Genomic DNA, 24537 nt, shown 5'->3' on the forward strand with positions numbered 1-24537 from the left:
TTTGGGGCTACAATGCACAGTCATCATGTGATGTGTCCAGGAAGTGTGGTCTGTGCCCTTAAGTGACCTCGCCGTCCCAGTGGGAGATAAGGAACTACGGAACTGCCTCGGCACATACGGCAACACATTTATCTTCTCTAGGACCAGACTGAATGAAAGGCCTGTTCCCAAATGGAACTCTTCCTGTTTTTTTTTCTGTATTGCTTTTCTCTGGCCTTCTGTACAGGTGCTATTCCAGCCCCCATTCTGAGTTCCTCCCCCCCAGGATGCTTTTGATGGGGACGCCATACAGAATCATGTGACACAGAGGTGCGAGGAGAAGCTGGTGCGTTGTAAATGTCCCTGTCCTGATGGCAGATGAGATCAAGGCAGGTACTAGATAAAACAGGCAAATGGGAGCCCAAAATAAACCCAAAGTACTGTTGTTGGAGTTTTAAAGATAACTGAAATGGGCCAGCTCTGGGCTGGTCACTGGGAAATGAAAAAAAATGAAACGATCCTTTATTTGCCATTTGCATGGGAATGTTTCTTTTTACATATCCTGCCTTTCTCTATTGTGACATAAACACAGCTGAGAGTGAAGTCTGAACACAGGGTCATGCCATTTATCCGGCACCCCGGGGGCATTTGGGAGGCTTAATGGTCTTTGCTCAAGGGCCCAAAGGAAATGTAGCAATTCTGCCAAGGCTCGAACCAGCGACCTTCTGATCAGGGGGCTTAACCCCCTGAGCCACACACCACTCTCCGCAAACTGCTATGTTACCTTTAATAAAGTAGCAATGAAGAAACAGATTGATAGCAGCTGGAGACACGCTAATGTTTATGCCGTTGAAATGATTTACATTTCCTAAAATCAGAATGAAAGTTAGGGTATTATAGCAAGCATTACAATTGCACTAAAATGACAAGATCACTCAGCATGACATCCCAGTGTAAAGACGACCAGCATAACTGGACGCTAGCAGACGCATTTCAATGTTCGGTGTCAGGTTCCCCCTGCATTTTTCTACATGACGATCACAGGCAGTCTTGACTGGTGCAGTTCACTGATGTTACTTAGATTGTAGTCAGCCATGGGTCTGTCCTGCTATCCTGATGGCCGGAGATAGAGAGATAGAGAAAGAGATAGACGAGTTCCAGTAGTAGCAACCAGGTTTCAGACGCTAACAGGAAAACACAAGGTCTGGGCGCCAAACCACAGAGCTCGTTGGGAGAAGAGTTACAGGATTGGTCAAAGGGTGATGTGCTCTCCATGGTCAGATTTACACGCCTAGTCAAAGGCTGATGCCAGTTTAACTACATTTCCAAAATCATGTTTTGGGAAATGTTTTGCAGATAAAGGACAAAGCCTGTTTGCCTTTCTCAGAAGCATCATTTAAAAATGCACTAGGGCAGGGAGGCCCAATCCTGCTCCTAGAGAACTTAGGTACAGCCCTAAGGTACAGATAATCAGACACTAAAGTTATATCTCAATATGAGAACCTCTAATACTCTAATACTGAGGTGATACTGAAGGGCCTGATTATCTGTATCAGGTGTGTTAAATTAGGGCCGTACCTAAGCTCTGCAGGGTGGTAGCTCTCCAGGGGCAGGATTGCACAGCCCTGTCCTAGTGCGTGCCACTGCATTTTTCATTGCAAGATTAAAATATGCAGAAGATTGTTTTTCTGCTGTCAGATAATGCGGAACTTACATGTTCTATTTATCTGTACTGTTAGCCCAGAGTGTGTCTCTGGGTGAAGTTGTGGCTCAGCAGAAGACGCAAGCTCATACTGTGTGGATGAGCCACCAAGTATCACTAAAAAAAACCCATATTCACCTATTCAGCTAGTGCGTGCCACTGCATTTTTCATTGCAAGATTAAAATATGCAGAAGATTGTTTTTCTGCTGTCAGATAATGCGGAACTTACATGTTCTATTTATCTGTACTGTTAGCCCAGAGTGTGTCTCTGGGTGAAGTTGTGGCTCAGCAGAAGACGCAAGCTCATACTGTGTGGATGAGCCACCAAGTATCACTAAAAAAAACCCATATTCACCTATTCAGCCATCCTCAGCGATCCACACATACACCATGTATCTGAGAATGGGTGACTGTACTGTATCTGAGTATGACCGACTACATGCAAGTCGCAGTGTTATTAGGTCAAATTTCTCCTGAACGTCAATCAAGGCAGCAGGTGGACGGCGAGACATTAATAAACAATTGTCACTTTCATCACCAGAGATTAATTATTTATAGACATGTTAAATATAGCATATTTTATCAAGAGGTGCAGCAACAGGACAGATAGGGTAGGCAACAGCCTGGGGCCCGAATTTGGATGGGGCTCCTGAAGGCCGTTGATTACGTAACACATTGCATCAATAAATCTGCTGTATTTGTGTATTCAATTTTTCACAAAAGTGAAAACCGAGGTCTTTTGTTTATTAAAAATGCTAAATCCACCCCCACCCAGCAAATTTTACTGAGTACCCATTTTGTTAACAATTTATTAAACCTCCTCCCACCCCCCGCTGAGAGAGCCCCCCCCCCCCCGGTTAGGACACCATGCATCATGAATAACTTTGGAAAGGGATGAATTTCACCCAAAGAAATATAAAGTGGAATTTTACCCAACAGCTCAATAGCTCTATCCGAGCGGCACTCAAATGAACTGTGTAAAACATAAAACTCAGATAGTGCCACAGAATTTTCTATGGATGTGCCCTTGCTCACCTACAGGAAGCTCCAAGAAGATCAATTGAAAAAACAGGGTAATTAACCCTGATTTATGAAGACTGAGAACGGTTCAAGGCTGCCGTTACCAGACAATAACTAGGGCTATTTACACTGCTATTTGTTTCGTGATCTGGATTTAGATTTGCATAAAGATCTAAATCTTTTTGAAAGAGTAAAAAGGAATACAAAATGAAATGCACAAACCTCTAAACGTGTGGCAAGTGAGTACCAGCCACACTCGATGCCAATGAAAAGCCTGAAGCATATTCAGTTTACATTTCAAGTGGTAAGTGGAGATATTTCAATTCACTTTGTCCTATAATTTGACATTAATTATTATTTTGGATTAGTTATCGTAGGCAAGGTGAATCCTTCTTCAAATGTAAGTAGCCTACTGGTATATCAAGCAACCAAAGTCATTGACTTGAGAAATTAAAAATTAATACTGACGATGGATAACTAAGGGCTGTATTTATATTTGAATATTAAATATGAAGTTCGTTTAAACTACTGTTATTGTCCTGTAGAAATTGAACAATGAATATCAGAGAAAGGAGTAACAAACATGTCAAAGGTGAACAAAATATTATTCCTTGCACGCGTGGATGCCATTATGTTTCTCGCCGTGCGTCATTCCTGAACTATGGCATAACCAGCAACCTCCGGCTAAAGGTGTTTACCGTTTTCCGAAAAAGCACCGAATTGTAGTTTGTCATAAGGAATACATGAATGACTGGGATAGGAAACAGACATATTCATTCTCCATGGCAGACCGCTGTTCAGATGTAGATGTGTTTTACAGAGCAGGAAGAGCGCCAACGAAACCTTGCGACGACTTGATTCACTTAGACGCGCGACAGAAACTCAGCGGCATTCGGGGCACCGGGCATGCTGACAGACCATATAGCGGCAGTATTTTCAATTCGGCCATGTTGTAACACATGCATGGCAATTTCATGACAAAGAGATATAAATAAATTAAATAAAAAGGAACACATGATGGGGTGGTGCTCGGGCGAGAAATTAGGACAGCTGCCAAATGTTTATTGCGGTAAAAAAAAAAAAGTCATCGGCTTCCCAAAGGACGATCCCGGCTGGTGGGACCAAGGTGACAGCCTTACCAAATCACTCCACTATGAAAAAAAGACCATCCTCTGCTGCTTTCCTCTCCTCCCCCTCCCCTTTCAGCCCATCCCCCGTCAGCATTGTCTAATCCTCCACCTCGCCATCGGGCTGTATGCTGTTCTGGCGCTGGCACGGTAACTCCGCCTTCCTCCTGCACATTAATGTACTGATCGCGGACAGCCGTGCTGCCCTAACCGGCGGCACATCAGCCCGACGTGCCTAACCTTTGCGGACCTGGACCGTTCAGGATCGGGCGGAGCGCCGCGATGACGGATCTGGTCGTTTGAGAATGAAACCGCGTTTCGCTCGCAGGTGAGCCTTTGTCCGCCCTCCCGCATGCTGCCCAAAGCATTTCACAACACCGCTTTAAATGCCGCTCATTATGGGTTTAGAGGACTTGTTATATAGGTGCGGTAATGTTTATACTGAATAAATGTGAAGTAACCGGGGATACTCGCGATTTCTTCTTAATTTTTCGTTGAGCATTTAAATCGCTGTTTAGTTTTCTTTTATGTGATGTGAGCGATGTGCGGGGTCAGCCGTACAAAACCCGCAAACATGCGGATAAATCCCGCTCCGCTCCCTCTGTTATTCCTGGTTGCTGTTGGGAGCGCTTGTTTCGGGTCGGACTGCCTGCTGGACCTTTTATCCCCCGAACAGTGATAGGAACAGCGGCCATGCGGCTCGGCTTCGGCCGTGGGAGCCGAGAGGGGAACGCGCAGTGTGCCGCTTCCCAGCCGGCTGCCGGGTATCGTTTGGCGTCCAACGGAGGTCAATTTCTCGGTACCAGTCGGTCTTATCTGACTGATACAGCCGGAACGTTATGTAGTATCAGCTTAAAATGTATCAGCGTGACTCTAACAGGCTGTCTCGTTAGGGGCGAGAGGATTTAAGTGCCATCCCAGCAGATGAACACCAAACACTGAGTTAACTTCAGCATGTGCTACACTGCTGTGTCCGTAGCTGGAAAGGGGGGCTTTGACTGGTCTAAGAACTGTATGCAAGCCGCAGATGGTGTATCCAGTGTGGGAGGCGGGGGACTGACTCTGCGTGTCCTGGGGACAGTTTGCGGGAGGTACAGGAATGTCTCCGGCGGTGACCTTAAGCTAAAGATATCCTTGTTACTCCTTATTCATTTTCGACGACAGTGAAGTCTGCTTGTTTCTCACCATCTGCGGTTTTAATTTAGAAACCTCAGCGGGGCTCTTATGGATGTTTGCTGGGACTGTAAGGCATGTCCATTTGGAAGATGTGTTACTGTGTACGTGCCTCTGATCTTTACTTTCAACACGATCCAGTGTACTGCAGTGTGTTTCAGTAACAATGAAAAATGAAGGCCACTCACTCACTATTGGCAAAGCCATCTTGGGTGGTGGGTCCCGGTTTTTCTAGTAAATAATGGTGATCATTTCTGACATGGACTGATGGCAGTCTTATCATACAGGTCAATTTTGATCCAGTGCAGTTACTATTACTGTAAACCTCCACATAGACAGAGTTTTAAGCATTGTACATAAAATTTAACAATTACATTAGTATGCGAGAGTTGTATATTTGCAGCAAGGGTAAGGATTGTGAGTTTAGCTAGGTGAAACATGCTGAGCTAACAGTCTTACTGCAATACTTCTCAGTTGTCGCTAGTGCCCTGTTTTTAAATTATTGCCATTTATTTTATTTTTTTAAACATTTGGTGGTTTTGAGATGGTAATTCCAGCTCTCAGCCAGCTGCAGGTGGAGGTTTTCAGCCTATCCCTGACGGTCCGTGATTTGGCTTAACTCTCGGGGGCTGCTGATGGGAATCGGAGCAGCCTGTCAGCGTGAGGCTTACCTTTCAGTGCTGTGTGTGCGTGCTGAAGCAGGTGGCCGCTTGGGAGGTGGGTCGCCGTGTGCAGGCCAGGCGCGTGACAGCCGCCCGGGCCACCGTGCTCCGCGGCAGCCTGCGTAGCGGAAGGACATCGCACTCTGTGACGCCTCGCTCTGCTGTTCCCGGCACTGACCTGATTTTTTTATTTTTTTTTTACCTCCGTAAAAATACAGTTTCTGGACTGCTGTTTGACTGGCAGAGAATGCTGATTGAGCGATTATATGTTGTGTTGTGGTCTTATGGGAAAGTCACCTGGAAATATCAGTAGTGTACATTCCCAGGGTAACCAGACACCTTGCTGCTAGTTGTCTTTACATTTTTTTTTTCTTTCCATCAGTTGAAAGAAATTGCCAAACATTACAATATTTTGCCATATATTTGAAAACTCCCTGGTTGACGTGCCCTGCCATTGGATTGGTTGGGCTTGGGTGACAGTCAAACTGAAAAGCAGTGGTCTCTAACCTTCTCCAAGGTGAGGGCTACTTTTATGAAGAAGGTAATCCGGGGAGCTGCCGCGTCATTGGTGGGGGGCTCAGTAGTGCATGAAGGTGAAGGTCTGATTGCTGTGATTTGACTAAGAATGTCTTTAAGATCGACCTGTCGATTTGCGGCTGACTGGTTGGTCTAAAGCAGGGGCTTGTTGGCTAGAAGAGGGGAGGAAGGTGAGCTGTGAAGGGGATGGACCACAAACCTCATGGCCAGCCTCCAGACACTGTGTCCTGCTGGGTTGGCTTTAAGGAATGTTCTCTAGTTCCAGGCCTTTGCACATCTGTCCCCACCATGGGCTGTGACTCCTGGGCCCTCAGCTTGTCTCGCAGCTGGCAGAAGGCTCGAGCTTCCAAGCTCTCTAGTTACATTTTGTTCACGAAACTTTGCTGGAAAAGACGTCACGATCCATCTGGTACAAACTAAAACTCTGGTGTGTGATACCAGATTCTGACACACGGTGCATGTTGTGAGGCTAATATTTTAAATGATGATCTTGGGAGCGGTTTCATGTTGACAGATATATTTACATGCTAAGTTAGTATGGCTTCTGTCTAGTGCTACGTTGTGAGTCTTTTGTAAGCATGGAAACGACACATAGCAGCTCCACCATGTTTATTTGCTTTGGTGTGTGGTTGTGGTCTTTGATGATGACGACAAAACAGCGGAAGAAGTGAAGTTAGCGGTGCGATGGGAGGGGGCACCTGGCTGGGGAGGGCCTGTGTAACGTGGCGTGAAACACTCCTCTCTAGCTGCCTGCTTCTTTTACCTATTTTCAGGACCTTGTTTATATTTCTGCACTGTCCCCGAACAAATTATACATACATGGAGAGTTTGGTACTATGGAAGCCCATTTACGCCAGTGTGGAAAAGATGTACAGTGGTACCTCAGTGCTCGAAATTAATCCATTCAGAACTCCGGATCGAATCCTAAAAAGTTCGAGTTCTAATCGACTTTTCCCCATAAGAAATAATGGAAAACCAATTAATTGGTTCCCGGCCTCAAAAAAATTACACCAAAATTTTTTTACCATTTAAACACAATGAACCGGACAAAACAAGAAAAGCACATACTGCACTAAACACATCTAAGCACATTTATCAAAACTAATTTTTAAAGTAAGAAAATAAATGTATCCAAACAATGTGTCATGCCCCGACCGTCCGCTCCTTCCGTGTGCCACGCCCCCTCGTTAACCCCGTGTGGAATCCCCGTGTGATCAGCTCTTTCTGGTTGTCATTAGCCCTCTGTATTCCGTCCGCGTTTCTTTGTTTCCCTAGTCCGGTCATTGTATTTTTCGTCTGCGTTTTGCCTGCCTTACCTGTAATTAAACCCCGCATTCCCCGATACCCTGACGACTGCGCCTTTGTCTCCGTTCTGTCCCCGCTGGGCACGACAATATTATTATAATTAAATCTATTAATGGTTTATTATTAATAAATAATTAAGTAATCTTTTTTTTAATGTATTTTATATAATTACTATCATTGTCTAAATGTATTTTTACTGTCTAAATATATGTATTCAGCTAGTGTAAACATGCACGATGCTATCACAGCGAATGCGAGGCTGAGATTGAAGCTTTACCGTTTGTTTCCGCTGAGAGACGTGCCGCGTTACTCATTTACCTGCGCGTACAAGTTATCTTAGGTCGGCTTACACGGCTTTTCACTTTTGAGATTCAGATCGAATTATAGGTAATTTTTTTCGAACTGGTTGGTTCAACTTTTAATCAATTCGAGTTTTAATGAGTTCGAGAACTGAGGTACCACTCGTTATATAATTTAAGTTGAAATAACGACTTAGTCATCTCAAAAATAATGACTTGTTATATCGAAATTTCGACTTAGTATCTCAAAATTATGAGAAACTCGCAGTCACGTTTGTGTGCGTTTAAGCAGCTTTTTGGAAAAGACAGATTTGGAATACTGATTTAAGTTAGCTTAACAGTTTGATGAATGGTATATCAAGCACTGTAGTATGTCGCTCTGGATAAGAGCGTCTGCTAAATCCTGTAAATGTGAATTGTGCTGAATGATCTGCTGGCTGATTGAATGAATTACTGAATAAGCTGTGTCCGATTCTTCAGTGGTTGGGTGATGTCTGTTTATTTTTCCTGGGGTTCATTACAGTATTTACTAAGTATTTGAACAAAATGGATATGAGTGAATATGGAATTCCAGATTGTCTGTACAATAATCACATTAGGTCATATTTGCCTAGTATCGTGACTCAAACTGATGCTGTAATATAACCGTCAATTTAGAGAAGTCGTTATTTTCGTTATTCCGTTTGACGCAAAGGGCACTGCATGAATGCTTAAAATGACTGAAGGCAGAACTAGACTGGAAAAACATGGCATTCTTCTTTTCCCACTGCAGGCAGACACCAGAAGAATGTCTGTACATGTCCTCGCTATGGTGGGGTCAGGAAAGTCACCAGTACCAGTATGCAGCAGGAGTACATAGCAAATGGGTGGTCTGGGATCTGGATTTGTAATGCTGCCACGGCCCCGATTGATGGACAGTACTTGCTTCCATGCGGTCAGTTATGCTGAAGTAATTCTGCCTGAATTACCCCCCCCCCCCCCCCCACCCTGCCGCATGTAACTTGCACACATGTGAGCCGACCACCGTGTCTCTGGAGGACGATGACTTTAACTCCACATACTCCTCTCGAGGGCACTGAGCAGATACTATATCGGCTGGGTTTTGGCACACGTGATGACATCAGCAAGGTATTACGGATACAGAAACCCTGTGGTGCTACTGCTGCCGATGAGAGTTTTAATGCTGTAACCTGAGGGTTCTAGGTTCTAGGCAGGTCTGCACGAGGTGCCGCATTAATATCGACATTGCAGGTAGTGCACAGTTGCACGCTGTCGCATCGCAAGTACTGTAATAGCTAGATTGAGACTAGGCTTGGGCAGTATCTAATTTTTTTTATACCTTCATACCGCCTGGACATCATAACGTGGTAAATGGCATTTTTTGATGGTATTTTGAAAAGCGACGCTGTTGCAGTATTTTGAGATCTTGGCGATAGAATTTCCGCTGGGGGGGGGGGGGGGCGACGATAAGATTTGCCAGATGGAAATAATCAATGAATTTCACTAGAACATTTTTACTCTAACAGAATGTTTTGATTTTAGCTGTGAATTTTAGGAAACCTAAGCGAGCTTTGCATGAGCTCTGCCTGTGCTCTCCAAGCACAGCCAGCCATAATCATTTTCATCCTTCCTGTTGGACACACTCAGACAGTGTGGCGCATTTGTGAGAAATTCAAAAATTAAGTGAAAAGTAAAAAAGAATTAAGATACCAAAAGACATGCGACTTCCGCTGCATGGAAATATTTTGGATTCCACAGAGACGATATTGAGCTAAAGCAAGTGATCTAGCAGCACAACGCGCAGCTCATACCTAACGTATGCTCACCTGCCATTGGCTTTTCTTGACGTTGGCATTTCCAAATCGGTTGATGTTAAAAACACACTCTTGGAGGTCCTGGAGCTCACATCTCCAGGGTCATGGATTTGAATCCCACCTCAGCTCAGTGTGTGTGGTGCTCACATGTTCCTTGACATTTCCAAGTCAAATCTGTTGATCTGATGGATTGGCGTCGTACCCCAAATGTCCTCTGTAGCCCTGGGACAGGCTCCAGGCTTCTGTGATCCTGACCAAGCTAAGCAGGATGGATGGATTGATGGATGGGAAAACAAGCTCTGATGCCATTTAGCAGCTTCGAAACGCCGTCCTGAGGGAACCCCGGATGGTCCACATTTTTGCTTCCTGCTAGGGAGCAAAAACATGGACTATCTGAGGATCCCTGAGGGCCTAGTTGAGAAGAACTGCTTTAAAAGGCTTTATCAGTAAAAGAAATCAATCTCTTACAGAAAGCGCTTTTTTTGTTTTTAATTAACTCACCACAATAATTTATTCATCACATTCAAGGTTCTATTGACTTTCTCTCACTGCGGAGGAGATGGAGATTTATGACATTAATTTTCATTATTATGGGGCTTTTCTCATTCATTGCTGAATGTCTCTATGTTATTGCTAATGAAGGGATGATTCATTTTGTAAAATCACTGTGCACTTATTAAAGTCCTTTATGTCCCTTGTATAACTGGAGTGGTAAACTTACCCAGGGGTGTCTGGGACATACAGGGTCAGCGCATGGAGACGGCCATGAAACGGGGCCAGTGTGTTTGCTGCCGTCGGATGATGTTTCAAAAGTCCATGCTGGTCTCTGTTCCTCCCACACTCAACGTCTGTGTCTGGTTCCTCACTGCCTCCAAGCTTGATGGTCGCTCCCTCCAGAGATCTGAGATTTTGAGATGTTGAATGCGATGATGAACGCATTCTCTCTTTGATGATGGATGTCGTTTCTGACGTGTGGGCTGGCCGGTAGGTCAGCTTTGGGAGGGTGATGGTCACACTAGGCATGTATAGTTAATTGGAAATGCAAGACTGACATTTAGAACCTCTCACAACTTATTCTTGGTCATCTCTGTTAATTCGGATAATACTTTGTGTACGTTACCATTCAAAAATGTTTGTGCCACTTCCATCTCTTTCATAAACTACAGGTTTTTTTATTGTTAAGTATGGGAAAGTTGAGTGAACAACTATAAATGAAAATTTCCTTTACAACCTGGAAAGAGTATGTAACAGTGCACGTCTGACATCCTGTTAACTGGTTGTGTGGTGATGGCAGTCAAATTCTAGGCTGTCCTTTTAACTTTAAATGCACCAGTTAACCGTTTCATCCCATGAAACAGAGCAGTATTTAATGTCCCTTGTAGAAAGAATGCCTCAAATTTGCTCTGCTGTTATAACTGCTAGAGGAGGTTATTTTGATGAATCAAAGATATGACATTTTCTTGCTAATAAATGTATACTCAACTGGTGAACATACTGTAAATTTGTTAGCAAAGAATATTGGGTGTTTTTTTGTGAATATTTAGTAACATGCAAATGTAGAAAATCTCAGTGTGTGCAAAAACTTTTGAATTGTAGTGTAGGTTCATGATTATTACTACGTCGTGTTCAGTGTCAGGGCCTGTCCAACAAACGTTATTTCGTGTTCAGTCAAAGCAAAGCTAGTGGATTGGATCACATGGGCACCGACACTGAGCTTTAAGCTTTAATTGTTCAGCATATCTACAGAAAAGATCTTGTCAGAGAACTATGAGGGCAGTAAAAAAAATCATTCATTAATTAAAATCGAATAATCATGATATCAATCATGATATTTTCTCTCATCGGCCAGCCCTAGGTCACACACTCTCACCTCGGGACCCTGCTTGACACTTATCAAGATTTGAGCCAATTCCGTGTCTGTTTCCCAGCTTTTTGGACCTCCTGCTGAGCTGGGCCTGATTTAATACGTAGCCCCCAGTTACCCTGGCTGAGGGGGCTTGAGCTGGGCAGACCGTGGACACGGACTGTGGCCGTGTGAAGCACAAGAACGCTCCAGGTGAACATTAAATGATCTTTTCTTCACCAGCCTGGCTGTGCTAACGCACAAACACCCATCTCAGACCTTCTGCTGAATGGCACACTTGACATGTTTAGTTACTTGTTTTAGTTTTGTTCTGCGTGTCGTCCTGGGACTGTCCGCCCATCCCAGTTCTGTTGCCCTTCTCTCCTGTCGAGTTTTTCACCTCTTCATAAATGGTTTATTCCATAAATGCCTGTTAATACAGCTGAAAATAGCTAAACTGGTTCTGTTTGAGTACTGACTCAAAGGCATGACAGGTGGGGCCTCTTCTGGATTACTAACAGTCCTGTAATCATATGTGTTTAATGACTCCCTCCTCCTTCCCAGTGGGAGGTAGTTGTCCATGTGGTGAAGGTGCAGGGAATAGGACAGAGGTTCCGTTTGGTGGTGGGGGGGGAGTGGGGAACACCCACGGGCCGTGCCATTGGTCGGAGGGGAGCGGGGAACACCCGCGGGATTTCCTGCTCCACACAGGTCATAATCTTGACTGATTATCTCCCATGTTATTATTTTATATGCCATTTTCATATTTCTCTTGCCTCTGTTGGTTGTATTGTTGTCCATTCTTTTATATAATTAAAATGGCAGCTTTAGTCAAGACCTCCCAATCTAGGACAAGCAGGTGCAGAGGATGGCTGGATGGATGGATGGATGGACCGTTAAAACTCCTTGAGTAGGGACCGGTGCTGCTGAGAACCGCCACAGGTGGAGAAAATGATATTTGTGGTCGAGCCGGAGCAAGACGGCGTGGGAACGGCACGGTATCTTGTTACCAGTAGTGCGTAACGCAATCTGTCTGTCTGGCGGTGACGGCGAATCTGGGGCGGGTGGGGGGTGCGCGTGGCCATTACACGGCTGGTCGCCCTGGGGCTCTTTGATCTTCAGCTCTTATGGACCTTCCTGTGCAGTTCCTCGTGAAATGGTGGATGTGATTTAAACATGGGGACGCTGAATAAGGCACTTCTTCATGCGGAGAGCTTCCTGGTGAGTGATTAAGAGCCCAGCTGATATTATCCTTGGGTCTTTAGGTTAATCCATTGTCCTTTTTAATGCCACTGGTGTTTCTTGAATGTCGGTTTACACACGCACACACACACACACACACACACACACACCCTTCTGGGGCTCAGACCTGCTGTCATTATTCTAGTTCTCATTTCTGCTTAACCTTTGGCTTGTTAGGCCCCTCAGTCGATGCGCTGCGTTTTAAAGGCCTGACCGATTTTGTCTGGCTCCCCCACCCAGATGCGGCGTGGAGCTCCTTCCCGAAGTCGCCAGCCCCGTAATTAATATCCCAGGGCAGTGCTTCCCCCCCCCCCCCCCCCCCCCATCTGTGGACTGAGAGTCTGTGGAATGTGGGAGGCGTGACCACCCTTTGCTGCCACCCCCAAAGTGGACGGTGTCTCTGCATCGCCCCAAAATACTTCTGAAGACATTTTTTGCTACAGTAATCAAAAAGCTGCCAAAAGCCAGTCGCTGTTTTGTCTTGTCTTCCTGACTACAGAACCGGGAAGGGGGGTCCGGTCCCACCCCACCCCCACAAAAAAAAACGTCTTGGGAGTGGGGGGGGTATTCTGAGAGTTTCCCCATGCGCCACGTGTCTGCTGTGACTTTGGCTTCCTGTGCCAGCATATCCGGGTGCCCCCCTCCCCCACAGCTGGCTGCAATCCAGGTCACTTTTCAGCAAGCTTGTGGGGGGGGCTGGTGCTCTGGGGCCCCTCTCTGTCCCCCTGGAGACGAGGCCGTTGGGTTCAAAGCCCCAGGCCCTTGACCTAAAGAGCCAGGACCCCCCCACCTCCCCCCTCTACCATCAAACAACCACCCCCATAAAATGCCAAGGGGTGCTGGGAGGGCCTGTTTTTTTTGTTGTTAGCCCCCCGAAGGTGACAAGCTGCTGGTGACAGGCTGTGTCATGCCACTGTTTTAATCAACAAAGGCACTGATTGAAGCCCAGATCCTGTTTCCTACCGACGTCGTGAGTGACGCCGTCGGCTTGTTTGAGTGGCGAGCGGAATGCGATCATGTCAGGACACTTCATCTGGCTGCTTTACAGCGTTTGAGGGTTGAGCGTGCGCACTGGTGCGGCTCTGCAGGTTCAGCGCGCCAGGCCGGTTGGAGTCCTGGGTCTGTAAACAGAAGGTTGTCGGGTCAGACCCAAGGGTTGACGGTGATGTTACTGCTGGGCTCTTGAGCTTTGGATGAGAGGCCAGTCAAGTCAGTTTTATTTATATAACACAACTGAAATGACAGCAGTTGACTAAAGCGCTGTACGGTTCTCTTAAATAGGTATAATAAATAAATAAATACATAAAATAAACATGAATGAATGGAGAGACAAAAACTCACCGTTTACAAAGCCAAGAGGACAAATAAAATCGTTTCGGAAAGTAGAAGTGGGGTTGATGCCCGGGACCACCAGAGTCTGCCGGTCCTCAGCAAATCCGCAGCGGTGCCTTTATAAATGAGCCGTGAGATACGGTAGATTAGCCAAATGGCTGCGAGGCTTTGGGAGCTCGGCGGACGGCCCAGGCGAGCCCGTCTCCTAGACGATATGGTGATGTGCTGATGGGCCGTAGAGAACAGCCTCCGCATCCTGCCAGCCGTCGGGTAACGCTTGAGGAATCGTGCAGAAGGGGGAGCGTGAGATCTGGGGGATGCTCATTTGAGGAGGGGGGTTCTGCCCGCCCACGCGGCGATTTGAACGCAGCTGATGGAGATGGGATGCCTGCAGGGGGACAGTCTGCTAAGCAACAGGGTGCCTGCAATCTGGCCAAGGCCTGCAGGGGGTGCTGTCCACACACCAGCCTGCCAGCAGGAAGGATTGAGACAGATTTGGGGGTAGCTGAGAGAGAGAGGTTGTACATTTTACTGTGGTGATTCTGCCTTGCAGGCCTAGCCTCCCCGTGTCTCCCACCCCTGAGGCGACCATGAGGTCCAGCATGAAGCACTGGAAGCAGCTGGTTCTGCTGGGAATGTTGGCATGGGCGTTCTTCTTCCTGGCACTCTTCGCCTACTTCTTGGACTCGCACGGCATGGCCGCCGTCTTCCACGTGGAGTCGCAGCGCCTGGCCCCCCCGCAGGGCCGCCCCCGCGCCATCATGGGCTCGCGGCCCCAGTCTGGCCCTGGCGAGGCGAAGAGTCCGGAGGAGACCGAAGGGGGGGCCTACCCAGAGCTCCAGACCCGGGAGTCGCTGCTCGCCATCAACGATTACCCCGAGGGCCTCCGGGCCCAGGATCAGAGCCAGGAGGAGGAGGAAAAGCCGCAGAGGGATATACAACAGAACTCGCGGACCTTCAAACGCTGGCATCGAGAGAGACACCTGGGGGATTACTACTTCTCCAAGTCCAGGACGGTGCTGCAAGGGCTTTGGAAGGGGTCCATTTCAGCTCAGATGCTGAGCCCCCGGCTGCAGAGTGCTATGAGGGAGTACATGATGGCTAACAAGCACCACGTGGCCTACAGGGGGCGCCGGAACGCAGAGCTCAGGGGCAGCGAGCTGCTATGTGAGCTCAAGAAACGGGTACAGGTCCGGGCCCTGGACGGGCGTGAGGAGCCTTTCTCCCAGCTGGGCTGGGGCAGGCTGGTTCCCATTCGACCTCTGGAGCAGATGTTCGCCTCGAAGTTTCGTACATGTGCGGTGGTGACCTCTGCTGGGGCCATCCTGAACTCTGCCCTGGGAGACGAGATCGGTGAGTGACGGGAACCGCAATGCTTTGCCTCTGGATGTTTCCTGGGGGCAAAGGTCGTATGTGCGTGCGTGTGTGTGTGGGTGTGTGTGCAGATTTATATATATTATATTGTGGCAGCCCAACAAGGGAAACTCTGTTTCATAAAAACATGTCACTGCGATCAGATAACAACCACCACCACTGTAACTACCGTTCACATACATCATATGAGTAGTATCAGTGTGTGTGTGTGTGTGTGTGTGTGTGTGTGTGTGTGTGTGTGCACACATAAGGTTTTCTCCGAATCCTGTTCTTTCATTAATCACGGTTGTGGTCATGTGACCCTGGCGGCAGACTCTCGCGTTCCGAGCTCCTCCAGCTGCTGCTGTTCGTTTGGTGTCGCCCTGCTGACCCTCTGCCATTTCCTGGCCTGTTGTCCATGAACCCCGTTGCATAGATTGTCTGAGCAGTGTGGTTTTTGTGTGGGGGGGTCCCTGGCCTGTAAGCAGCCTGTTATTAAGGGAAATGGTCAAAATTAGGGCTGACATTGTGGTGATGTATGTGGAGTTTGTATGTTCTCCCAATGTTGTCGTGGGGTTTCATCCAGGTTCTCCAGTTTCCCCCTGCACCCCTGGGTTGTTCCCTGCTTTCTGTCCTGCCCATGGGCTCCGGACTTCCTGCGACCCTGAATGGGACAAGCAGTTACAGAAAATGGATGGATGGTCCAAACCGTGCTTAGGCAGCGTCCCACGTGTCTCCTGTAGTCGCTCCATCTCCTCACACCCCTCAGATGGTGTCTTTACCCATCGCACCGAAAGGAGGGATGTGGAAAGTGGAAAAGGCCCCTAGCGCTTCCCGGGGGGGGGATGTGGCCGGGATGTGGCCATGGCTTTGATCCTCCTCCCCCCTTCCTGTTTCTTGCACTCACTGAGGAGCCGCCATGCAGTTTATTTGTCGTCCATTAATTAGCATCTGCAGAGGCGCGGTGCTGCTAATTGGCGCCGGCTGCATTGCCTGCATGTGCAGCTGCCGAGGGCTGGCAGCAGTAATCGCCTCGGCTGCCCTGCGGTGGCGGGCACTGGGATTGCCTCGCGTGTCCCTGCGTGTCGTGTCCCTGTCCCTGTCCCTGGCAGTCGCCTGTCCTTGTCTGACCTCTCTGAACTTTAAAAAAGACCAAGAGTCTCGCTCTGCCCCCTCCCACGCAGCCGCCCACACACAGGTGTCCTTGCCTAAAAGGGGGTTCGAGCTCTCGCTCGTGAAAGGTGCATGACGCCAGTGAAGTAGCAGAGGAGTGCTAGCAGGTGTGTGAGAGTGCTAGCAGGTGTGTGAGAGTGCTAGCAGGTGTGTGAGAGTGCTAGCAGGTGTGTGAGAGTGCTAGCAGGTGTGTTTTATGTCCAGATGCATGGACACATTCTGGCTTGTCTGGATTTGTGTTTTTTAAGAGTTTAGGATTGGCTGATTGATAGGGGGATAAAAGTGTGCGTGTGTGTCTGTGTGTGTGTGTGTGTGTGTGTGTGTGCGTCTCATCCTTACAGACGCAACTGTGTCATTACAGGGTATTAAAATAACCTCCAGACTTTACTGCTCTTAAATGAAACCTTTGGCTGTTACACATGCCTTCTACCCATTTTAAAGATTAGTGCCGAAGGGCGGGGGCGATATGTTAAAGAAATATATGCAAAATCATGTACATTATTATGTAAATGATTATATATAGTCATCCAACAGCCCCCCTTCCTACCTATAATCCGCTAAACGGCCGGTATTAACTCACCAGCAAGAGGGAGGCTTGGCCCCCTTGATCATTTTTTTAGTTTCTGTGGAAATCGGTCGATTTATCGGATTTAATTATGATTTAAAACGCATCACAGGCTGTTTAAAGCCATCTAAAGCAGCAGTGCACAAACTTACAGTAAAACCCTTTACACGCAGCATCATTATAACCAGCACACACACACACTGATACCTCCGCTTGCCATAGAAGGAATCTGTGTGTCTATTGTGTTTATATTACATTGTTGTGACCAAATGTCCCCCACAATGTAGTTATAACCTGTTATTTTGACATTGTGGGGACAATCTTTCAGGTCCCCACAAAGATCTGTGAATACAATCAAAAAAACTAAAAATGCCAAAAGTCTCGTATTTTATTTGGTTATTTATGGTTAAGGTTGGGGCTGGGTAGGGGTTAAGGTCATCATGTTGGGATTAGAATTTTCCCCACAGAAATGAGTGGAGAGTTCCCACAAAGATATACTTACAAACCTGTGTGTGTTTGCATGGATTGTCCCCAAAGTGCAGTAAAACCTGAAATTTCTCTGCTTTTGGGGACATCTTTTGAGGTCCCCATTTGGATGACCTCAGTTTTATAAAAATCTGTGAATGCAATCAAAAAAGTAAAAATGCCAAAAGTCTTGTATTTTGGTTGGTTACTTATGGTTAAGCTTAGGTTAAGTTATTGGACTAAAAACACTAAAAGCTGGTCTGCCTCAGACAGCGAACATTGAAATCAGTATACTGCACTATGTACATTAGAATAAACACAAATCAGTGTCGGTTTTTGACTGTGGAAAAACAAACACGGGACGGGACGGGATGGGTGGGAGGGGTGGAGTTCGTTTCAGCTTTGCTGGTGCCGTGTGACTCGGGGCCCATCTGACAGACTCCAGTTGTGACTCGCAGATTCCCATGATGCCGTCCTCCGCTTCAATGCGGCGCCTACGGACGGCTACGAGGACGACGTCGGGAATAAGACCAGCATTCGCATCGTTAACTCTCAGGTGAGATGCCGCGCGCGGATCCTGCATGGGGGGGGGGGGTCCCAGAGGCCCGCTTGCCCCCCATGTGACGGATTGTCTGAATGCTTTCAGATCCTGGCCAACCCAAAGCACCAGTTTGACACCAGTGCCTTGTACAAGGACGTGGCTTTGGTAGCCTGGGATCCGGCGCCGTATGCGGTGGACCTCGTGAAGGTATGGATCGTGCTCTGCAGCACTGTGGCTTCAGATATCCAGGCTTGTGGCTTTGATTTCCAGCTCCTTTGCTGACAGTTACTGAAAGCTGTTGCTGGCTAAGCCTCACGTACAATGGGCCTCGGGGGATTTTCCAACACTGAATGTCTGCAGGGCTCTGGGCCGGTTCCGCTGCTAGACGGTACTCACCGGGCCTTTTATCCCTGGGCAGTGGTACCAGAACCCTGACTACAACCTGTTCAAGCCCTATGTGGAGCGCCTTAAGACGAAACCCAAGCAGCCCTTCTACATCCTCCACCCCAAGTTCATCTGGCAGATGTGGGACCTCATTCAGGCGAACATGCAGGAGAGCATCCAGCCCAATCCACCATCCTCAGGCTTCATCGGTGAGGGCCTCCCTCTCCCTGTCTCCTTGTTTCATGGCCCTCACAAATTCATCAAGTTTGACGTGTCAGAAATGGGCGGGTCTTCGGTTTGACATTTCTGTGATTGGCTGGCTTGTGTCTCCTAGTGTGCAGTTGGCTAACGTTGTTCTGACTTTTGAGTAACTGCCAGGACTCATTCTAAACCATGTTCCCAGGTGGCTTTAAATCCCGCCCCCTGCCCAGCCCAGCAGGGCAGCAAACCAGTGAACGCTCTGCCCTGTGATGACTGACAAATGAGAAACACGACACGCACTGAAAACGATTATCGCAGAGATCTGTATTGTTGGAAATGAGACTCTCACCTGTAGCATGAGAAAACAGGATTCAGTCCGATATGAGTCACGTGTGTTTGTGTGTGGGTTATGTGTATATTATCTTGTGGGGACCAATGCCCTCACAATGAGATGAAAACCTGTTATTTTGACATTGTGGGGGCCACCTTTTTGGTTCCAAAAAGGGGAAACTCAATTTTATAAAAATCTAACTGCACTCAAGCTAAAAATGCCAAAAGTCTTGTATTTTGTTTGGTTACTAATGGATAAGGTTAGGGCTGGGTAGGGGTTAAGGTTGCCCGTTGCTGGGATTAGGGTTTTTCCCCATAGAAAGGAATGGACGGTCCCTACAAAGATATGAATACAAACATGCATGCGTGCGCAGGTATATTTACAGCAAATGTACGATAAATAAAAGGAGGCCTTTTTCTGACATGTCTCATATAGTAAACAGCCAGGAACTGAGTGTTATTTGTTTAAAAATGAAAAAACGCTGGGAAGAACAGATACGATCCACTTATGACTCATATCGGAGTACGGAATGGCAGCAGGAGCATGTGAAGGGAGATCGTCGGGCATCAGAGAGCGCCCCCTAGAGTCTGGGTGGGTCACAGTGTGCGTGGTGCCAGCTGCAAAGTTATGGTGGGCCCTGCCGTGAGGGAATGCTCATGGTCCCGGACAGTGCTGGGGGGTGGTTGTCCACCAGCTTCCGTTCACAGCAGTAGAGGATCACGAAGCACCAGTAGAGCTAAAAATGAGGGTGGTGGGGGGGGGCATCATTCGATTGACTCCACCCAGAAAGGACCTCTGGGCTGCAAGTGCCAAGGATGCAAAACCTGTAGTGGATCAGCTGAGTACTTCACAGGAAGAGTTTGGGTTTCCTTACTCACGGGTATGACGTCATCCTGCTGGGACTGAACTAGCATCTTATGGTTTGTTTGTGTGTGTGTGGCAGGGATCTTCCTGATGATGGCGCTGTGCGAGAAGGTGCACGTGTACGAGTACATCCCCTCGATGCGGCAGACCGACCTGTGCCACTACTACGAGCAGTACTACGACTCGGCCTGCACGCTGGGCGCCTACCATCCACTGCTCTATGAGAAGGTGCTGGTGGCACGGCTCAACGTCGGCAGCGAGCTCGACCTGCAGCGCAAAGGCAGGATCACGCTGCCCGGATTCAGCACCGTGACCTGTGACCCCTGACCTCCGACCTCCCCTCGACCCAAACTGCTGCAATAACCGCCTCTGTGAGAAGGGGGCGGAGCCAAGGAAGGAGCCACAGTCGCTGCCTTTCTAGCATTCGGGTGGACCGGGCTTTCGACTGTCCCGCCTCGAATCTCGAAAAGGAAACCTTGAATGGATTGTGACACAGTTCTCCAAGAGGGGGCGCTGCCCCCCCTAATCTCTGCGGTAGCTGAGCCTAAAGACACTTAATTATGGGTAGGATAGCAATAGAGCAACCACTGTTACGGCTGTATTGTGGATAACTGGATGTATTTTGCTGTGATTGGCCGTTCTGTTTTATCGGGGTCGGTTTGGGAACCGTTCGCAAGGGGGTCACGTTTGAGTTGACCACAGTTCCCCTCCTTGTGATCGGGGTGGGGTCACAGAGGGACCTAAGTATTCTACTGAATGTTCCATCAGACTTGCCCACACATGCCAATCCAGACACAGCTAAGGGCATGTTGTCATTAAAGAGCCACTTAAATTTGTGGTTTACCTTTTATTTTTTTGTTGTACCACATGGTGTACAAGTGAATCTACTCTGCAACCCCCCCATGCCCCCCCCCCCTTCCATGGCGACATTGCATGAAAGAGCAAAGGCTTTATTTGTACAGCACTTTCAGCCAGGTGCACGCAGGGTTGTGTGAGAGACACATCGCTGTTCATCCGCATTCCGGTTTGCAGGGCGGGGAAGATTCAGGCCAGATACGGAGCCATGGTCAAGGTGTCACTCCTGCATCTGTCCTGTGACTCAGCACATTGCGTATAGTGCAGATTCGTCCTGGATTGGGGCGCTGCATGGCGGGGGCGGAGGCTGGCGGGGGCGGAGGCTGGCGGTACCTGATCACCGGCCCGTTTTGCCCGGACTATTTAACATGAACTTTAAAGGTACTGAGTGCCCCTTTAATAATCTTTGAGCACCTCTCCCTCAAAAAGTCTCTGAACAGCCCCAGGCAGCACTGTGGGCTGAAATCTCTGGGCCTTGTCGACTCGCTGCGATCAAAGGCGGCTTTTCCACAGATCGCTGACGTTCATCCGCGTGGTTAAAGGTACGGAGCCTTGCTGGGATGCTGGACGGCCCAAATCCTCCACAGTGTTGATCTCTGATCTGTATAATGCAGAATGCTGTATTTTTTTTTTTTTTTTTTTTTTTTTTTTTGTGTTTACCTTGAAACTGTAGCACGTTCAGTTCACCAGACCAGGAGCAATGGTAGTAAACTATCCCAGAGAGTTTAATCCCTCAAATGAAGGCGATTCCCCCCCCCCCCATATCTTGTCATATGTAATCTTTCAAATGAAGGGTGTTTTCTGTCACGTGACCCAGCAGGTATTTCTGCTGTATTTCCTATTTATTCACATGAATAAATTCAGGTGTAATGTCCAAATGTGACCTGTGACTATGAAGCGTCTTTTACGCCCAGAGTTGGGTGACAGCCCCCGCCCCACATCTTCAGCACCGCCCTCAGCACTCCTGGCCCTCAGGGTTCCCACTCATCCTGGAAAACCTAGAAAAAAGTCAATTTTCCAGTCATGGAAAACACATGGAAACTGAGAGGAAAAAGTAAAATGTCCTGGAAAATCTTGTGCTGTCCTGGAAAAATTTCAGCAAACAAATAATACTGCCGTATGCAGTTTTGAATATGTTGACATTTCCATGACTGGAAAGTTTATTGGCTACTTTCCAAGTTCTCCAGGATGAGTGGGAACCAATTGTGTTGGGATAAAAACATTTGATTATACTTTGTTTGTACCAGAATAAAAAGAAAATCAGTGGTATCGGCCGTCCATTTGATTAAAGTGGCTTTAATCTGCTATGTTTTTTGTGAAAGGGGCGGTTTGTATATACTTATAGACTTGACTGGACTTGCCCCTCGAAGCTGAAAACCTGCACTTTAACATGCTCAGAGCAGGTTAGACATGCAGTGTAAATTACCATGACAATAGTACCTGAAACTTGCAACTAAGCCTCAGGAAACCTCGCTAAGCCAGCGAAACCTCTTTGTAGTACAGCTGTCTGTAACGCAGAGAGCAGGTGGGCCTGTGTGAGCACAAACGGTGGCCTGTGAGAGGCTATGCATGCCGTCATCTTTCTGGAAATGAAATGGGGAGTAAATGAAATGGGGAGAAAATGAAATGAAATGGGGGGGAAAATGAAATGAGGGACCACTTCTTTATTTAGGATAAACCCTTGTGCTCAGTCCTGAACACAGCTGGGGGGTGACAGAGCAGACAGCCGAAAGCCCCCATGTCACGAGCCTTTCCAAGCAGGGAAGCTTGATTCCAGCCCCCACCCCCCTGCTGGCCTTGTGAACATGTGACCTTCCGTCGGTTTTGCTTGACATAAGACATGGTAATTCGGGAGCGATGCTTTTTTGAATGCCACCTCAACCGAACAAAGGTGACGAAGATAAACTTGATGTTTTTCTCGTTTGCTGTGTGACTCTTTGTAGCCTAAACTGTAGAGAAACAAGTTAATCCTCTGTTTTGAATCTTGATTTTAAAATTAAAATCGGCAGCAGCCAATCGAGCGATCACAACTAAGAATTGGAGCCCTTAGTGAAGATACGTTTGGTTCACCAGAACCTGAATCGCCAGCATACAACAAGACAGTGATGCTAATCTCAGATCTGCTCTCAGGCACTGAGAATATCTGACTTGGCAGTCTGCCATCTGAGCTCATGGCTGCTTCCGGTGTTTACTTTATTATGAGAGTGCAGCAGGTGAACAGGTTGCTTTCAGAATTACACTCATCCCACTGTGCCTGATCTATTCACACGAGTGTTACTTTGTTATGCTGGCATTGGGGAGTCTGATCTGTGAAGGTACAAAACCAGGTACACGTTTCTAGAATTACCAGGTGTGAGACTACTTTGTTTTACGTAAGATCACGATCACTTTTTTGGGTGTGGAGGGGCGGTAATACGTTTTCTGCACGTTACTTGATTTAGCAGACGTTGAAATAATTAATCCTGAGCAAAAACTCACATAGGAACAGCCTTAAATACTGACAGGTATTAAAACTGCTTTGACGAGTAAGTGAAACTGGACTTTTTTGTTTAGGGAATTTTTCCTTTTGACCAATTTGGTCCTTTTTACATAATTCAATTTGTTTATACAAAACAAAAGCTGGTATAGTTTGTATATGTTGTTTTTTCCCTCACATGTCAGTCCATTGTTTTTTAATATGTAAATAAAGCACTGTACGGTAAACCGTGTCTGGCAAGTATTGTAAACAGGGGTGTAGCTGGTGTAAATGCAGGGTTACACAGCTAGGGGGCGCTCACCCGCTCGTTCAGGAGGATGTAGATCATGGAGATAATGTCAGTGCTGCTTTGGTGGTCCAAAACTGGCTATAACTAGCATAGCACCACGGTGACCACCACAGGCAGGATGTGGTACTGCGCTCTTGCAGATTTTCCCCCACCCGCATTACAGGTTATGAGATGTGCCTCAGCTGGCGATAATGTGGACAGGCTGTGCCACAAAACCACGGTACTTTACCTTAGTGCTAAAGCAAAGAATTATGGGAAGTTCCATCTTGTAGGTGCAATCTGAAAAATGTCCCCTGATGTTGGTTTGTGATGTTGATCCTTCAATTAAGGTGAAATAAATATGCCAGTAAAATTAAATATTCCAGTAAGATTAATGACCCAGTGAGATTTAACAGTTATTTACCGATTCTACGTCACATGTCAAGCAGGACTCCTGATTTTTTTTTTTTTTTCCAGACTAAACTAGTAGCTCATCTCTGTAAATTATATCTTGGTAGAATATTCTAGATGATAAAAGTAACATACTCCTGTTTTGATAAAATTGATGCCTTCAACCAACTAATTCATGACATTTAAAAGGTTAAACTCATTCATGACAATATTGTTAGATGGCAAAATATACTAAGGAAAATTAATCAAATTTATTTAGCACCATCTAAGTATGACAGTAAAAACATGCTGATGTAGCTGGGATGTAGGAGTTATGTGCGACTGGCTATTTTTTTTTAGGAGTTATTATATGTTATTGGTTGTTTTTTTGCCTCACTCACCTGCTTGAGTGCATACGCCAGCCTGGCATAACTGTAGACCATGGTCAGCACCGACAGAGCGAGGCAGAAGATGAAGAGGCAGATGATGTAGCTCACTGAGCAGTTCACTGAGCAGCTGGTGTCGGCGGCCTTCCAGCCATAGCTGCTCTGTCCAGAAAAGGGAGTATGACTCGGCCCTGGTCACCACCAGGAGAAGCTTGTGGGGGCCGGAGCCACACCTGCTGCAGATGGGTT

General features: G+C 47.1%; 2 protein-coding genes across 4 annotated transcripts in view; one reads left to right on the plus strand and one right to left on the minus strand.

Moving 5' to 3' along the window:
* Positions 1–24537, minus strand: part of si:ch73-390b10.2 (Golgi pH regulator) — a 108461-nt gene that overhangs the window by 42029 nt on the left and 41895 nt on the right. The window lies entirely within an intron of this gene.
* st6gal2a (ST6 beta-galactosamide alpha-2,6-sialyltranferase 2a) lies at positions 3913–23471 on the plus strand. 3 transcript variants are annotated; one of them, XM_023792630.2, is made up of 7 exons: positions 3914–4157; positions 11548–11675; positions 14590–15389; positions 18051–18148; positions 18239–18340; positions 18552–18726; positions 19993–23471. In XM_023792630.2, the coding sequence occupies exons 3-7, from the start codon at positions 14627–14629 to the stop codon at positions 20238–20240; spliced, it is 1386 nt and encodes a 461-aa protein (XP_023648398.1). In that variant the 5' UTR covers positions 3914–4157; positions 11548–11675; positions 14590–14626; the 3' UTR covers positions 20241–23471. The 3 variants fall into 3 exon arrangements, with proteins under 3 accessions (XP_023648312.1, XP_023648398.1, XP_072554507.1); XM_023792544.2 differs by lacking the exon at positions 11548–11675 and having other exon boundaries at positions 3913–4157; XM_072698406.1 differs by lacking the exons at positions 3914–4157; positions 11548–11675 and adding an exon at positions 11690–12683.

The sequence above is a fragment of the Paramormyrops kingsleyae genome, chromosome 1 (genome assembly GCF_048594095.1).
Source record: "Paramormyrops kingsleyae isolate MSU_618 chromosome 1, PKINGS_0.4, whole genome shotgun sequence".
Lineage (NCBI taxonomy): Eukaryota > Metazoa > Chordata > Actinopteri > Osteoglossiformes > Mormyridae > Paramormyrops > Paramormyrops kingsleyae.

Bases quoted from the DNA above. Each gene is read 5' to 3' on its own strand.
- st6gal2a (XM_023792544.2), top strand. From the start codon at position 4,135: ATGAAACCGCGTTTCGCTCGCAG. The intron at 15,390-18,050 runs GTGAGTGACGGG...TGTGACTCGCAG, and splicing joins TGCCCTGGGAGACGAGATCG to ATTCCCATGATGCCGTCCTC. The intron at 18,727-19,992 runs GTGAGGGCCTCC...TGTGTGTGGCAG, and splicing joins ACCATCCTCAGGCTTCATCG to GGATCTTCCTGATGATGGCG.